At 61.8% G+C, this 16983-nt stretch overlaps 1 protein-coding gene across 2 annotated transcripts in view; it reads right to left on the reverse strand.

Moving 5' to 3' along the window:
• Positions 1-16983, reverse strand: part of GRAMD4 (GRAM domain containing 4) — a 73161-nt gene that overhangs the window by 35294 nt on the left and 20884 nt on the right. For both annotated transcript variants that reach the window (XR_005987848.1, XM_041755505.1), the window contains exon 2: positions 3852-4062. Coding sequence is in view for 1 of the 2 variants with exons in the window: in XM_041755505.1 (XP_041611439.1) it covers positions 3852-4062 (211 nt within the window). In the remaining variant the exon portion in view is untranslated. The remainder of the gene's footprint in view (positions 1-3851; positions 4063-16983) is intronic.

Genomic DNA, 16983 nt, shown 5'->3' on the forward strand with positions numbered 1-16983 from the left:
TTCGCCTCCCGGCGGAAGGGGCATCTCACACAATGTGGATATCTTTGCAGCCCAGTGAGGTCAGCTTTTAGAAATCATTTTAAAAAATTAAAACCAGAAGCGTGACACTAAGCCTCTCGATAGTCACGCCACTCTCAGGCTGCAAAGGGAAGGAAACCATCCAAACCTGTGCTGGCCGGAGTGCCACCCTCCCGGGAGGAGGGTGAGCCCAGACATAGGACCTGACCCCTCGCACCCCGGGGCTGGAGTAACAGGCCTCCATGCAGCGGGGAGGGAAGGTACGTCTGCAGACCAGGCTGCGTCAATCTGAAAGAATGGTGGCTCCCCGAGGTGAGCAAACTCCAAACAGGGGCCTGTCCTGTTCCATGGAGGGCTAATTAAAACCACTGTCTGACGTCCGAAGGGGTGCTGGGCAGGCTCCGGTTACAGTGACCAGTGCCCACTGCGGCTCGCCCGGGGCCTGGCACAGGCAGCTGCTTGCATCCTGCTGACGGGAGGGGAAGGGGTGCAGTGCAGGCCAGCACGACCAGGCCAGCACAGGTGCACGTGCTGGACACTCCCACGGTCACCCCGACGCTGAGACAGGCAGCCACATGAGACGGGGAAGGGGAATCTGGCTCCCAGTGTTGGTTTCCATGACCCCCCTGCAGACTGTGTGAGGGTAGAAGGGGAACTAGCCCATCAGGGTCCAGGACAGACCTGGTGACCCCTCCACTACACGTGTCACCTGCTCTGAGGCCACATCTCAGGAAAGAGGAGTTGACAACGGGAAGCCAGTGAGTTCTGGGAAGACCCTCTGGCCTGTGGCTGCCCTGCCCCTGGAGCTGCTGGACTTTTAGCTCCTCTGGCTCCCAGGGTGCGAGTTCCCGTGTCTACCTGCAGCCCCGGGGGGCCGGGCAGCCGTGGGCACAGGGACCGGGGGTGTGGGGTGGAAGGCAGGGTAAGTCCATCTGGTCTGCCACAGGGAGGACGGTGCATCTGGACCTCCCCCCTGCATTGGGCTGAGCCCTCCCCTGCCCACCACACACCACAATGGCCAAGACGTTGGCCACACAGCAGAGGGCAGAGCTGACCAGGAAAGGCGGTTCTGCACAGACGCGGAGGCAGGATGCTCAACTCCACTAGGTCTGCCTGCATCTCCCCGCGAGCAGGATGCTCCCCAGGTCACAGGACCACGTCTGAATGCACAAACCCAGGTCCTCAAAGGCTGCGGTACAGCATGATGGAACGACGTCCATCCGGGACTTGCCCCAGGGCTCCGGGAATCGCCACAGGGCCCCTCAGGGCCCTGGGTGGACTCTGCTAACGGCAGCTCGGAGCTGGAGCCTGGTGAACCGCGGGGTGGGGAGGAGCTGCTCCGGGGGCCTGACCAGCTGGCAGGGAGCACCGGGGGGCACGCTGAAGCTCCTGGAGCGCGATGCTGAGCTGAGGCCCGGAGGTCTGGACTCGGGTCCTGCCTAGCAAACCCCAAGGCTGCAGTGCCATCGCCATGAAACCAGGAAAGCGGGCTGGGCCACTTCTTCCTGCTTCCTTAGAATGGTGGCCTCCAGCTCCCCACCTCTCAATCTCCCCCGCGGCCCCAGGGGCAGGGCCTCGGCTCCTGGAGCAGACTGCCCCCCATCTCCCAGGGGCCACAGGGTCTCCCATCTGCCCCCAACTCCAGGCTCTGGTCCCGCCCCTGTCTCGCCTCTCCTGCCTGGGCTGTCACCGACCACCTGGTTGGCCTTGCCATCCCGTCCCCATCCCCAGTGCCCCCTGCCCTGGCCACACCCTGACGCTGGACATCATCCCTAAGTGCTGCATCCTCCCCGCCTGCACACCCACCTCTTGGGCCTCTTCAAGCCTGTCTGCCGGCCCAGGACCCTCCCCTGCCCACGCCCTTCCCCTCAACCACTGCGTCCACTTATCGCCTTCCCCCGGGACACAGCGTGAGCCCAGCCAGGCGTGAAAGGATAAGTACTATGGGATCCTCTCCTATGAGGTCCCTGGAGGAGCTGATCCAGAGATGAGAGTAGATGGTGGGCGCCAGGGGCTGGGGGCTGGGAGCTGGGGGTGGAGGTGGGTGTCAGTGTTAATGGGGATGGGATTTCCATCTGGGGTGATGAAGTTCTGGCCACAGATGGGGGTGATGGCTGCACAACACCGTGAGCACACTGAATGCCACTGCACTGTACCCGTAACCGTGGTCCAAACGGTGAGTTTCAGGTATGTTTTACCACAATAAAAAATAAATAAGTGAAGTGCAAAGAACAAAGCCTGAGCAAAAAAATGACCAGTCTCCCTCACAGCAACAACCACAAATCAGAGTCACTCTCTTCACGCCTCGAGCTGGCAGTGGGACGGTGGCAGGTGCGGGACGTGAGCTGGGAGGACAAGCAGGGAGAGGCTAACGCATCAACGGCACATCCCAGTGCCCCCACTGCGGAGGAGCCTGGTGGGCCCTGCTCACACGGCCCCGTGTCCACCACCACTCAATCTCCCCGCAGCCTCAGACCCGACCTCAAAGTGGGGTGCTGGTAGAGCCCTGCAGACCCTCTGCCCTGCTGGCCGTCATCCCCACACAGGGGACTGCACTCCAGGGCACGTCCAGGTCTCTGACACAGCACCCAGAGCAAGGCAGCAGCTGCTGAGTCCTGGCTGAGTGAACAGACGGAGCAGAGGAGTCCTATGCAGGATCCCTGTCACACCCCATGGTGAGCTCAGACCCTCACGGAGGGATTCCTGCTGCTGAGATGCCACGGCACCCTGGGCCCAGAGACCACCACGGGAGGGCCGTGGCTCACGGTGCCTGGGCTGGCAGCGGCCAGGATGGGGAAGACACCACTTTCCTTACAAGACAAGCCCGTGGTGCTCTGCAACAAATGGGCACCGGGAGACCCAGTGGCGGGGCCCTGGACCCCCCAACGGACCCCGAGGCTGGAGGACCAGCCCACCTGTGCCAGGGGACAGCAGCCAATGGCCAGCCAAGCTCCCTGCCCGGCTCTGCAGCGCCTGACCCACCCGATCGGGCAGCCTGGCTCCTAGGAGGTAGTGCCTGTAAATTATTCATTCCTGCCGGGAGCACACTCGTAGTCCCCATTCTGTTCTAAGGCATTAATAATATAAGGAGCCAGAGAAGGCGAGCACGCACAGACCACACCTGGGAAGGAAAGCTGCTCAATTGCTCGGAGAAGACACCGAGGGGCCGCCCACCTTGGCCATGCTCACAGGGCAGGAGGGCTCGGGGCTTCTTCACTGGCAAAGGGGAAGACTCAGGCGCTGTGCCCACGATGGTGAGGGCCGCAATCACACCAGGCCGGAGAGCCCGCCTCGCCCCTGCCCCACTCCCAGCTGACGAGGCACCAGCTTCTAGAAGGCAGGGCCCCCTCAAGCCGGGTTCCTGCCGCAGCCACGCAGCCCAGTGGAGGTGCTCAGAGCATCCTTGCTGCCCCGTTAAAGATGTCCCACGGACCAGCCCACAGTGGCCAGCTCTGTCTCCCCACGGGACGACACAGGCCCAGCCTGGGCTCAGCCAGCTGCCAGGGGGCGAGGATGTCAGGCTGGGGTCCCTGAGTCACTTCCACACGAGAAGTCTGCCAACCACCCAGGAAATGGGTGAGGAAGGAAATCCCACAGCTGGACAGACCCGCGGTTTGGGCAAAGCTGCCCAATCCTTGATTGGGGGGACGAGCAGCTGCCTGTGAGGTCCAGAGGGGAGCAAGACCAGCACAGAGGGGAAGCCGGGGCAGGCAGGACAGGCCTGCCAACTCCATGCTCGGCTCGGCCATCTGAGAATGAAGGACGGCCCCTTGCCCCACGCCGCGGGACCCGGGGCCGAGGCCAGGCAGGGGAGGCTCGCACGGAGTACTCACAGGGTCCCTCAGCTCCTCGCTGTCCCGGGGCGAGGTCCGAGGTATTTTCAGGGGCACTTCATCCCCGCATTCGGTGTCCGAGGCATTTGGAGACTCTGCTAGATCGAGGAAGTCATCTCTCTTGTGACCTCTGAACCTGATTTTGTCCAGCCTCCTTAGCATGTTCAGCACTGAGCCCCTCTGCTTTACCTTAACATGACGGTCGGGGTCCCTGCAAGAGAAGAGAGGAGGAGGCTCCATCACTTGCCCACACAGCACACCCACCAGCCTGAGCACACCCTCGGTCCTGTTCCCACGCCCTGCCCACGGCTCCCACCTTGCACCCACCAGCCACCAGCCTGGGCCCCTCCACCACTCTGACTCAGCTGGCCAGGCTCCCGCCCCCCGCCCCTGCCCCTGATCAAAGTGCCCCACCCCCCCCTCCATGGGCCCCACAAGGCAAAAGGAAGCCGAGGCTCTCAGCAGGACCTTCCCAGCCATAGAGACAGCCAGGCTGGTGCACAGGGAGGCCAGAGACCCTGGGAAAAGCTAGGGTAGAAATGCTTCAAAGAAAAGAGGAGGGCTGACCGCTCCTCAGAGGCCCTCCTCACCAGCCAACAGTCAGGGACACGGTCAAAGCTGTAGCTATGCACGCTGCCCAGAAACCACTGGAATGCTCAGCGTTAGTGTCTCAGCAGAGCCCTGGCTTCGCGTCCCCTGACTCGGCCTAGTCCCTGCTCCCTGGGACACAACCCAGGTGGCTCTGTCTCCCTAAAGCACCTTCCTGCTCGCCTGGGCAGCCCTCCCTGGCTTGCTGAGGTCTTCCACACACGGGCTGGTCCAGAGCCCAGGGCTTGCCCACCTGTGTCCCCTCCAGCCTGGAACCACCACAGCAAAGACCCGGTGTGGGGGTCACACGTGGGGGGCACGTGTGCATTAAACTCGAATGCCCACCCGGAGCTGTAGCAGGGTGCCCCACGTCTCTGTGCCAACTTGACCGGGAGAGGCAAGCCGGCCCCCCAAAGTCCCCATGGGCAGAGTATGAGGGGCTTGTCTGCACGTCCAGCCAGCCTCACTCTGAAGCCCCCAGCAGAAGCCACAAACCCCAACCTGAGTCCCGGTCACACAAGTCCTGGACCGGGGCTGCCAGGTCGGGGGCCTCCCACCAGCCCCAGCCCCCCAGCTTCTGCACGAGGCCCTGAGTCCCCTGCAGGAGGTAGGGGTCCCCAGACACAACTGGGCTCAGAGCCTGCTCTGCTGCTCACCATCCTTCTGGGCCTCGGCTTCCACCTCTCGAGGAATAACGCCAGTGAGGCCACCGTGTTCTGGGAGCTCTAGATGAAGCACACGGGCCCCCATACACACACCAGCATCTCCGTGCAAGGCAGGCAGGGCAGGGGCTACCCAAGATGGAATCCATCCATTTGGCCCCAGCTGTCCCAGTTGGGGAATCTCACGGAGAACCACAAAGGCAGGGAAACCACTTCCTGTTTGGGACCACATGGGCACAACAACCCTCAAAGGATGCTTAAATCACGGCCCAGGGTGTCTGCCTCCACCCTGCAAGGGCCCTCCGCTCCCCCAGCAACTTCTCCCGCCCTTCGTGGCAATGCCAACAGTGGGGCTCGCAAGAGTCTGAGCGGAATGGGCCAGAACTCGCTTTGGTCTGAGAAACAGTGGGGGCGCACAGTATGTGGAGGAAGGGGCCCCATGGGCTCCTGGGCCAGGTGCTCCTCGGAGCTCGCTTGGAACACTACAAGGTGGCCTGGTACGGCCCTACTGGTAAAAACCACAGGGCAGGGGATCCCTGGGTGGCTCAGCAGTTTCGCGCCTGCCTTTGGCCCAGGGAGTGATCCTGGAGTCCCAGGATCGAGTCCCGCATTGGGCTCCCGGCATGGAGCCTGCTTCCCCCTCTGCCTGTGTCTCTGCCTCTCTCTCTCTCTCTCTCTCTCTCTCTCTCTCTCTGTGTGTCTATCATAAATAAATAAAAATAAGTCTTAAAAAAAAAAAACCACAGGGCACCCAATGCCCCCAGGAGCCAGGAGAGCCCAGAAGCGCATGATGCTGGAGAGAGGGAGGGGGCTGGGGGGCCGTGGGCAGGCGTGGAAGGCCGTGGAGGGCGGTGGGGGGGCCACAGGGAGCTAGGGCAGCCATGGGGGGCCGTGGGCAGCCAGGACAGCAAGCTGCTTACATGTGGGTGGGGGCGCAGGCCGGCCACCTGGAAAAACAGCTGCTGTGAGCTCCACATAGATGAAACGGGGAAGTATATTTAAAAGAAAAGAAAAGAAAAGAAACCCAAAGAAAAGAGAACTGTGCTGACCAAGTCCCTAGAGACAGGGTAACGGTCTGTAAAGAGAAAAGACAAAAATAATCACAGAGTCAAAGAGTCCAACAGTCAAGTGGACAAAAGCAAGTTTTCATTTGTTTTTCCTTCTTACAGGTTTATTTGTTTATTTGAGAGAAGAGCTAGAAAGAGCCCGAGCAGGGGGTAAGAGCAGAGAGTGAGGGGGAAGCAGGCTCCCTGCTGATCAGGGAGCCTGACGCGGGACTCCATCCCAGGACCCCAGGATCACGGCCTGAGCCAAAGGCAGACGCCCAACCGACTGGACCACCAGGTGCCCCCAAATTTCCACTTGTTAAAAAAAAAAAAACGCAGTGCAACCAGGAACAGGTGTGGCCAACACGATACACGAAGGACAAGCATTCCCCGCTCTGCGACCGCTCAGATAAACGGACAAAAGCTACAGGACCTGGTACACAGACGGGCGAATTCCCAGAGCAGAGGAATTCACAGCCAGAGGAAATCTACCCACCACTGAGCAAAAACCTCCAACTTCCCTAAATAGGAAACACACGCCAGTCCATGTGGCAGGAGGCGGCAGGAACCGTGAACACGGAGACGCCCTCGGAGCCAGCGATGCTGCCTCTTGAGAGCAACCCAGCACGTGGGGAGTGTCTCGCCCCCTCGGCGACAGGTGACCCAGCAGCATGCCACCACCCGGCCGCCCCCACGCCCAGGCACGGCGTGCTGGAACGTTACACGGCCCGCACACAGGAGGCCGGCCCGAGAGACCAAGGCCGCCACTGGGCCCCATTACGGCAAACACGTGTCTAAAGAGACCAGAGGTGACAGGAGCTTGCATGGGGTGCTCTGCAAAACTCTCTCCAGACGTCCCATGACGCGTTCCTACCGTGTCTTAAACCACAAAAATAAAAGACTGGGTACGGGAAGTGCAGCAATGTAAAACCTATTTCCTTTCATTTTCAGAAAGACCCGAGGGATCCCTCGGCATCCGGCCTCAGAGGAAAGCAGGGCGGTGGGGACGGGCCAGGCAGGGACCACGGCTGGGGCGCAGGGACACCTGGCTGACGTGTGCCCGGAGGAAAGGGCTCAGGGCTGGCCTCACGCTGGCCAAGCTCGGTGCCTCTTGCACGGCTCCGGTTGGGTGGGTTCTCGCCATTCGCCATTCGGGATTCTCGACAGTCCCCGGGCCGGGGCCGCCCTCCTCCCCAGTTCAGCTCCAGCAAGCAAATGAGGTGCCAGCACACGGAGGGAGGACAAAGCACCGAGTGTCCAGCCCGGCACCATCGGAAGGCAGTGCACGCCCCAGGCCCGGCCCCACACACTCGGCTAGCCAGGGACCATCCTTCAAACCCTGGGCTCCCCGGGTGCTCCTCACGTGAGACCGGGGGAGGGGGGTGTCCACCCGAGCGAGGGGCTCCCAGGGGCCCGTCCCTATCCTCCTGCTCCCCCAGGCTCCTTGGGCCCCCCAAGAGGATGGCCCTCCACACTGCTGTCAGATCATGACCAGACCCACGACTCCACCCCTGCCCGGGGACAGGTCCAGGCTGTAAAGGGGCCACGGTGCACCCCTGTGCTGGCTGCAGCATGGCTCAGCCCCAGAACTACCGCACCTCAATTACATCTATAAAGTCTCTAAGTAAGGTCATGTTCACAAAATCCGGGGGGGGGGTGCATTCAGGGAGGATGCACCCTTCGACCCAGTTCACCCCCTGCCACCAGCTGTCAGATGTAGATGGAGGACCGGTATGGCCCACTGTCTCGGACACGGAGGAGGCCGGGTCTCAGATGCTGAGTGTGACCCAGAGCCAAGCATTCCACATGGAGCCACTCGACAGTGGGCGACCCCTCGACAAATGTCACCTGTACCCTGCACTCTGGCAGCCGCTGCTCTGCGTCCCCCAGCCCCCCCAGATGCCCCCCAGAGCTGTGCGTCCCCTCTGCAGTCTCCCACCCCCTCAGATGCCCCCCCAGAGCCGTGCATCCCCCAGCACCCCCAGATGCCCCCCAGAACCGTGCATCCCCCTGCACCTCCCAGATGCCTCCCCTGGGCCATACATCCCCTCTACAGCCCCCCACCCCCTCAGATGCCCCCCAGAGCCGTGCATCCCCCTGCACCCCCCCGGGGCCATGCATCCCCTCTACAGCCCCCCATCCCCTCAGAAGCCCCCCAGAGCCGTGCATCCCCCAGCACCCCCAGATGCCCCCCAGAACCGTGCATCCCCCTGCACCTCCCAGATGCCCCCCCTGGGCCATACATCCCCTCTACAGCCCCCCACCCCCTCAGATGCCCCCCAGAGCCGTGCATCCCCCAGCACCCCCCACTTGCCCCCCAGAGCCATGCATCCCCTCTACAGCCCTTCACCCCCTCAGATGCCCCCCAGAGCCATGCATCCCACTGCACCCCCCAGATGCCCCCCTGGGGCCATGCATCCCCTCTACAGCCCCCCACCCCCTCAGAAGCCCCCCAGAGCCGTGCATCCCCCAGCCCCACCCCGGAGCCGGGTGTCCCCTCTGCAGCCCCCCCCCAGGCCCAGCCCAGGCAGCTCCAGTAAGCGTCCCTCCCCCCACACCACCACCACCACCTCCACCCTAGGTGACCCAGGCGCTCAGCAGGATCTGCTGCCACCAGGCCCCGCGGGCCTCGGAGGGAGCACCCTCCCTGTACCTCCGGCAGAAGCAGACACGCGGGCACAGGAGCCCCGGCTGCGGCTACCCCAGACCCACTCAGCACGGGGGCATTCCGCAAGGACCTGTAACCACCTGCCACAGGGAGCGGGTGAGACGGGACAGGCAGGGTGAGGGGCACCCGGTGCCGCGGCGTGGGATGGTGGGGCTCGCCTGGCTCCAGGCAGCACCCGCCGGGCTCCGCGTCCTCTGCACGCAGGGCTGCGTCCAGCAGAGCTGGCCCGGGACACAAAGCATGCTGCTCTGGAAACCCGCTCAATGGTTTCTGGACACACAAAGGCGGCAGTGTCTAGGGAAGCTGGACTTGGAAACCACAAAGGACTTTATTTCCCTTCCCAGCCAAGATTTTTAAAAGAGTGGTTCCTGGTCTCTGGCGCTTGCCGGGTCCCAGCCAATCTCCCTCCACGCATGCCACTGCCCGGCCCGGCCTCGTCCCGGGTTAGATAGTGGCTCTCCCGCTGATATGAGGATGAACGGTGCTCACTTTCCCACAGGACACAGCCCCGTCCCGCCTTATCCCCGGGGAGTCCAGCTGCAAGCTGTGGGCCTCCCCCTGGCCTCAAGCCAGCCCCAGGGACCGCCTGGCCCTCTGCCACAGCTCCATCCTGGAAGACAGCCCCAGACCCCGCGGCCGGAGTGGCCTGGGCCGGCACCGGTGGGTTTAGAGGCTTTGCAGGGGGGAGCAGGAGGGCCGGGGCGGGGTGCGGACTCTGGGGTCCTGACCAACACCCCAAGGATCCCCAGTGCGCACACGACCGCCATCCGGCCCTGCAGGGCACTCCCTGGGAGCCGTCTGAGGCCAGAGACTGCTGACCCCAGCCCCGGCCCCATGCCAGGCTCACACCTGATGACCACAGGTTTCCCCACACACAAGGCTCATCCGGGAGCCACTTTCCTCACCCCAAATTCACCCCTCAGTCCTACTAGGCTGGGCACAGTCAGCGGGACCTCAGATGCTCAGGGCATCAATACCCACAGGTCCTGCTGGCTTCCCTGGGAGCTCCGCTCTGGCTCCTCTGCTGCCGGCCTGCCGGACATGCAGCTCAGTTCTGCTGGGCTGAGCACGTACCTGGGATGGCACGTGTGCCCACCAGCTGCTCCAGCCACAGCCCTGGGAGGAGCCCTCCATCGGGCCTCACTCCACAGCCGCCCTCTGCACTCCAGGCCCCACACCGTCTGCCTCGGCACCCTGACCCCACACTCCTGCCCAGCTGGGCCTGGGGTGGGGGGCCCACAGCACTTCTCCGTGTCACAGGAAACCAGACCTTGTGGCATCCCACTGACAGCCCTGGCAGGGCGGCCCCGGCCCAGCCCTGCAGGTCCTCTGGCCACCACCTTTGTCCTGCTGCAGAGCCCAAAAACTCTTGTTCTGGGGTGTCTCTCATCCAGATCCCAGAGCCTTTCTTTCCAAGTACCCACCTTAAAAGCCATCATCCCATTTGGTGTGGGGTCCTGGAAATTCCAGGATCAGGATTTGCTTACGATTTGTGCCCACAGACCCCAAGGGCAGCGATGGCCCAGGTCTCCAGGTGATGCCCCAGCAGCCAATGGCCTCGGCAGGGCCGGCCTGTGCTGGGGTCACAGACCCTCGTCCAGCAAACGAAGGAAAGATGCGCAAAGGTGGGGCCGCGCTGGCCGGACTCTCAGCGCCAGGAAATCCGGGGCCCTGCACCGGCTCCAGGCCACCAGGCCTCAGCTACAAAGACCTGTCCTCCCATGGAGCCCGCAGACCAAAGGGCCGTCCACGGACTTAGCCCAGGAGCCCTGCTGGGACTCGCAGTCCCGAAATCCATGAACACTTGTGAAAAGCTTAACGCCAAGTTTTCACCAACCAGGGTGTTTCTCCGGGAAGGGGGAGGCCTGAATTTGTTTCCGTGGGCAAGCGCCCGCAGGGCTTGTCTGTCCCACAGAGGTCGGGCCAAAACCCTCCTCTGCACCGAGGCAGTGGAGGACCAACGCAGGCACAGGTCCTGCCAGCCCGGCGACCCTGACGATGGCCCGGTGGTCCTGGAGAGTAAGTCCGAGAGAACGCAAGAGCCGGGAGGACCCAGGGTGAGCTGCTACCCCCTTTTCTGTGACCTGGAGAGCCCGTGACCCTGCAGGGAGTGGCCCTGGGGTCACGCGTGCAGAGACGCACACAAAACGGCTACTGCCAAGTGCACAGGTACACAGCTGCACGCGCACTCTCACAAATGACAGAGCATCGCTGGAAAGCCACCGTGTGGCTGGCGCCACTCATGGACCCTGAGTCTCCCGGGACACCCCCTCCCTTGCCCACCGCGGCCACAAGTGGCAAACAGGTGTGGCTCACACAGGAATGCCGGCTGATAATTTTGTCTGCGTTGACAAGACAGGCAAAGGTGCAACGGGAGGCCCGCACAGGAGCCCTACTCAGTGGCCTCGGACATGGGGACGTCCCTGCCCAACGACAGGACAGCTGCCTGGCAGCGGAACACTTCCTCGGGCTTTCTGCGCTGCTCAAAGTGAGGGGCTACGCACGTCACCTGTGCCTCGGTGGTTTCTCCATCACTTTATGAAACCGAGACAACCAACAAAGTGAGAAGTGAGGCCCTGATCGGTGGCACTTGGCCGTGTCTGTGGCGGGGCTGCTCCCAGCAGGGCCATCGTCAAGCCGCCAATGTGACCTGCCGGCGCGAGCACAGTTGGGGCCTATGCCGCGGCCGCCATGGCCCAGGATTTCCACCCTCCAGATGCGACAGTCGCGCACCACCTGGGGACCAGACCGGCTCATAAAACTAGTGACACAATTCACGATTTCAATGGATTTCAATGGAATACCTTTGCTTAGAATCCATCTAAGTTTATAGACTTATTTCCATTAACGGCCAGCTCCCCACCTCCCCGCGAATGTTAGCAAAGGTGCTGTGAGGTGGCATGAGCTCCGTACACCTGTCCTGCCCCCCACGCTGGGCCTGGCCGCAGCCGCACAGTAATGGGGCTCAGGAAACATCACGAAGCTCAGGGCTCCCACCCACCCTCGTTCCGCCGTGGGGCTCAGGGACAGAAGCTCATGTGAAACAGGAACAAAGGTCAAAATGCAAGGGGACCCAAAACCAAGGGGACCCAAGGCCATCCTGGAAGGTGGGACCGAGACAGTGCGCCCACTGTGCAGGGAGGGGGGTGCCCGAGGGACACACCGTCCCTGAGCACCTGAGGCCGGGGTGCAGCCAGACTCAGCCCACACCCTCACCACTGCAGTCCCCTCGGGTCCCCAGAGGAGGTACCCAGACCCCCCAGGGCCCAGGACCCCGCCAGCTGGTTCCTGCTGTCTGAGGCACTCCCAGCCACCGGGTGGCCACCCCACTCTTCTCACTTCTGGTGCAGCACCACCCGCCCGGCCAGCCAAGCTGCTCCTCCGCTCCATGAGGTCACCCTCCCTCGGGCGTCCTGAGGCACGATCATCCGTCACACCGACCACAGCTGAGGGGGCGCAGTCGAAGGGGGCGGTTCCCACCGTCTACGCAGCCTGAGAGCCCAGGGCAGGATGCCACCCGCAATGCTGTGTGACCTTGGGTGGGTTCCTCGCCGTCCCCTGCACCCGGCCTCTGGTTCTGAAAGTCCCTCCCTGGAGGGCTGCTGGGGATCATATCCGGTCGTGCGTGGAAGGACCCCGCCTGGTGAGCAGCAGCAAGGAGGCCGAACCCCAGATCCTACTTTTCTAAAACCACATTTCACAAATGTCACTACCCCTGCACTGCTGTCATTTCACCTGTGGTGACGCTGCTGCTTGATTGATGGGAGAAGCCAAGGCAAGAGGGTCCAGGACACCGGAGCCCCCCCCAACCAAACAACAGCCATGAGCAGCTTCCAACCCCCCACAGGCAGGAAAGGTGGGCAGGCAGGGGAAGCAAGGACCACAGGGCCCGACTCACCGAGGGATGGGGCAGGCCGGAGCCTGGGGCGGGCAGCTCAGACAGGGTGCAGCCCCAGCCAGCGCCCCATCGCCAAGGCTCAGTCCACCACTCGCCGCCACTGGGCCATGCCCTCTGACCCCAGCTGGCGACCTGCCCCATGGATCAACAGCAGGGCTATGGAGGCAGGCCCCCCGGGGCAAGCCCAGCCCTCCTGCTCCTAAAGTGGCGATAGGAGCCGCACCCAGCACCCAGCACAGTTATGAGCTGGGCCCACCTGAGGAACCGCCTCCAGGCATCTGGGCCTCAGCCCAGACACATGTCACACAGGACCCGGAGTGGAAGCCCAGGCGGGGCTGGCCGCACCTGCTGTGGAGAGTTCACAGGGCCCCGACCTGGGGAGGACAAACCCCGGCACTGTGCTTTCACTGGCTCCGGGCCTCCTGTGCACCCCAAAACCTGTGCAGGGCCCCAGATCTCAGCCAGGACAGATAAGCTCCCCCGTCCCAGGTGCCATATGTCCCAGTCACAATGCTGAGAAGAAAGAAGTCCTGTTACACCAACTGACAGAAGGGGACACTGAGGCTCAGGGAAGCAGCAAAAGAGGGAAGTGGCACATCAGAAACAGAGGCCAACCTCGCTGGACTCCAGAGCCTGTGCTTGCCCTAACCTCAGACAGACTCAGCCATCCTACCCTCCCCAGCACATGCCTCTATTAATACCACCCTCACTGTGTGACAGCTTACAGGCCCCTCTGCCGAGGAGGGGCACATGGATGTTTATTTAAACAAAACAAAGCCAGCAAGAAAGCCCAACATTTAGGAGCAGGTACACAAACACCCCAGTGTCACATAAGCAAATAAAATAAGCTGCTAGAAACACACGGAAGCTCATTTCAATTTGCCTCCATCGCTCTTCGCAACCAGGACCTGGGAAGATCCAGCCAATGAGACAGCTGGTAGGAAACACCTTCCAAATTCCGGGCGCTAGGCATGACTTCCTGCCATGGCCCTGGCCCAAGTTCCTGAAAGCAGCAAGGGGCGTGGCTCGCAGCTGTCTGAAAATAGCCTGTGCTGCAAACGTGGCTCGCCATTGAGATACAGCAACAGAGGGACACCTGGGTGGCTCAGCGGTTGAGCATCTGCCTTCGGCTCAGGGCGTGACCCCAGGGTTCTGGGATCGAGTCCCACATTGGGCTCCCCGCAGGGAGCCTGCTTCTCCCTCTGCCTGTGTCTCTGCCTCTCTGTGTCTCTCACAAATAAATAAATAAATAAATAAATAAAAAAGATACGGTGACAGACAACGTGCGGGGCCGGGCGAGCCTGTTCTGCAAGGGGCTTGGCGGGGACACGGCCTGTCCCAACGTGTCAACGCTGCTGTACCACAAAATGGGTGTGGCCGCTAAAACATTATTTACAGAAGCAGGTGGCAGGGGTAGGTTGGGCCTGTGGGCCATGCTCTGCTGCTCCTAGTCCTATGGTGACAGATGCTCAGTGGGACAAGAATGCTCTGAAAGGTCATGGTACACTAACGGGGAACCTGTGCCCTCGCTAAGCACTGGGGTCACCCCCCCCCAGTAGCCTGAGCATCACACCCTTGCGTGGGCCTCACTACCATCCCATCTTAGGGACAGGGTGAGGGGCCGCAGGTGTCACCCAGGGCGAGGCTAGGGCAGCCCAGACAGTGTCTAGGCTCCCTGGGGCCGAAGGATCTCGGTGGGGGAAACCCGCACGACTCCATCCACCCAGGCCGTGTGCCAGGGGCCCCTCCCCACATCCCTCATCTCGTGTCTGAGGCAGGGAAGCCAGAAGGAGAGCCAGCTGTGAACAGCCCCCTGTGGAAGGCACTGCCCACCTCGGGTCTCAGGGCACTGCCCTTTGCTCTGCAATGACAAAGCAGCACAATGAGAAAGCCTTCGTGACACAGGAGCTGGCCCCGGGCGCTGCCTCCCGCCTGCACACCCCAATCCATGCTACACGGCTGTGCACTGCCCCCCGCCCCCACGAAGGCTCTCCAAGCACCACCGCCAACTGCCCCCTCCCCAGAGCGCTGGGCTCCACCACTCCAGACCCAGCACAGCTGTCACCTGGTCACCTGGCTGTCACCTAGTCACCTGCCCATCACCTGGTCACCTGGTCACCTGGCCCTCACCTGGACATCACCTGCTTCTAGCCTGTCAGGGAAAGGTGGGTGAGGTGCACTTGAAAGACCTTCCGGGTCCCCATGCAAATCCAGCACCAAGGTAAACACAGCTTTAAACGCCCGAGGTGAGAAGGGCTTTTGTGTTTCTCCAAACCACCTGCCCGAGGCAACCTTGTTTTCCCAGATTTCTCTCTGCCCAGCCTAGCCCGGGGCTCCCCCAGGCCACTCCCCTGCAGACCAGGCCCTGGGATATTTATGGGATATTTATGGGCCCTCCGTGAGGTGTCAAGCACCGCAGGCCACTAGCGGTTTTCCGTGTTTAAGGCGGCACAGCCACACGGGGAGGACAGGCGGACCCCACACTTCCTGCCCAGCAGGCCAAGAAAGGAATGCGGCCCAGGCTGGGACATGCCTGCAGCAGCCCTCCCGCCACAGGCCTGTGCCACACAGCTCGTCCAGCGCCTGGATAACCGCCCAGCTCCAGGGTGGTCGCCACGGTGAGGTCTTTCCTCAGGCTGGCCTGGCGGCAGGTGGGCTCTGCAGGCCACACAAGCCAGCTGCGCGTTGGCTGCAGCACGCTGCCCTGGGGACCCGTGCCGCAGGGGTCGTGGGCAGGCGCTACCGAGGCCAGGGAGCAGGTCACACGCCGGGCTCTCAGGAGTCACAGTGACGAGCGAGTCGGTCACACGGCTGTTTAATGAGCACCTACTACGTACCAGATGCAGTGGGTGCGGGAATGCAGAGGGGGCACAGCGACCCGTCGAGTGCTTCCTAACCACAGAAAGAGGAGCTGGGGGACTGGGGCACTGGGTGCCACGGGCCAGGGAAGGCCACTCAGAGCTGCAGGAGCCCGCCTCGGGCTGCAGAGGAAGACACCTCGGGGAAAGGCAGCACTGGGCCTCATGGCAGGACAGGCAAAGGAAATGGGGGGACGTGGGAAGCGGATTCGGGGGGAGGGGACTCGTGCAGAGGAGCCCCCGGGGAGTCTCTGCCTGCAGCAGCTTCACTGAGAGCCACACAGACATGGGCCCATGGGCTTCCCGCCTTCCCGCCTCCCCCTCCGTCCCCACCTGCCGGCCTCTGGGAGGCTGGAGTCCTGGCTCCTGCACTCCTCATCTCGGGGCCAGGCCAGCACTAGGGATTTCTTAAACATCAGGTGCTGTGTCTCTGAGGTCCCCCTTCCACACAGAGGTGGACACTGAGGTTCAGAGGGGCTCACAGCCATGCCTGGGTGGAAGCCCCGTCACGGCTGCCCTGTCCCCCTGGCTGGGGAACCAGGCCACCAGGCTCAGGGCTGTGCCTTCACCAGATTCCCAAGTAAACACTTGGCCCGATTTCCAGCACCAGAGCCAGAAAATAAACACCAGACTTCCAGAGGACTCAGCAATCCCACTTCTGGGGAGGCACCTCGGGCTCAAAGAGATATGGATGGCTAGACTAGGTGGGTGGATGGATAGATGGATGGATGGATGGATGAAAAAAACGTGGCCTATACGTACAACGGAGTATCATTCAGCCTCCAGAATGATGGGCATCCTGACACCTGCTACCACACGCTTGGACCGTGAGGACACCACTCACGGCCAGTCCACTTTTACGGTCCCCAGGAGTCACAGCGCAGACACAGAATAGATGGTGGGCGCCAGAGGCAGGAGGAAGGGGATGGAGAGTCAGTAGTCATCCATGCAGACGGAGTTCCATACAGTTCCAGAGATGGATGGTCACGCACAAGAGAAACGTACCTAACACCACCAAGCTGTACACTCAACGATGGTCAGAAGGCTGTTTTATAGGCCTTATCACATCTATACGGCCTGTTATATATATCATATTATGTATATCCCAACGTGATTATATACAAACACACAAGGAGAGACACCCTGAGCAAAGTCCCTAAGATAATCAATAAATCTAATGTGATTCCCCTAAAAAAATATAAAAAGATTTTAGAGAAAGCAAAACACACTAAGTCTAAGGTTTCTAAGAAAAAGTAAATAAGCCAAATAACTTGGAAAATTCTGGAAATCAAGAGTGATGAGGAGTGAGCCCCACCAGGTAACAGAACATGCCACAGCCACGGCCGTTCTGCATGCGTGGGGATGGCTTGTGAACAGGCAGCGGGGTCGCAGAACAAACCAGAATGTACTGA

Source organism: Vulpes lagopus, chromosome 5 (genome assembly GCF_018345385.1).
Source record: "Vulpes lagopus strain Blue_001 chromosome 5, ASM1834538v1, whole genome shotgun sequence".
Classification (NCBI taxonomy): domain Eukaryota; kingdom Metazoa; phylum Chordata; class Mammalia; order Carnivora; family Canidae; genus Vulpes; species Vulpes lagopus.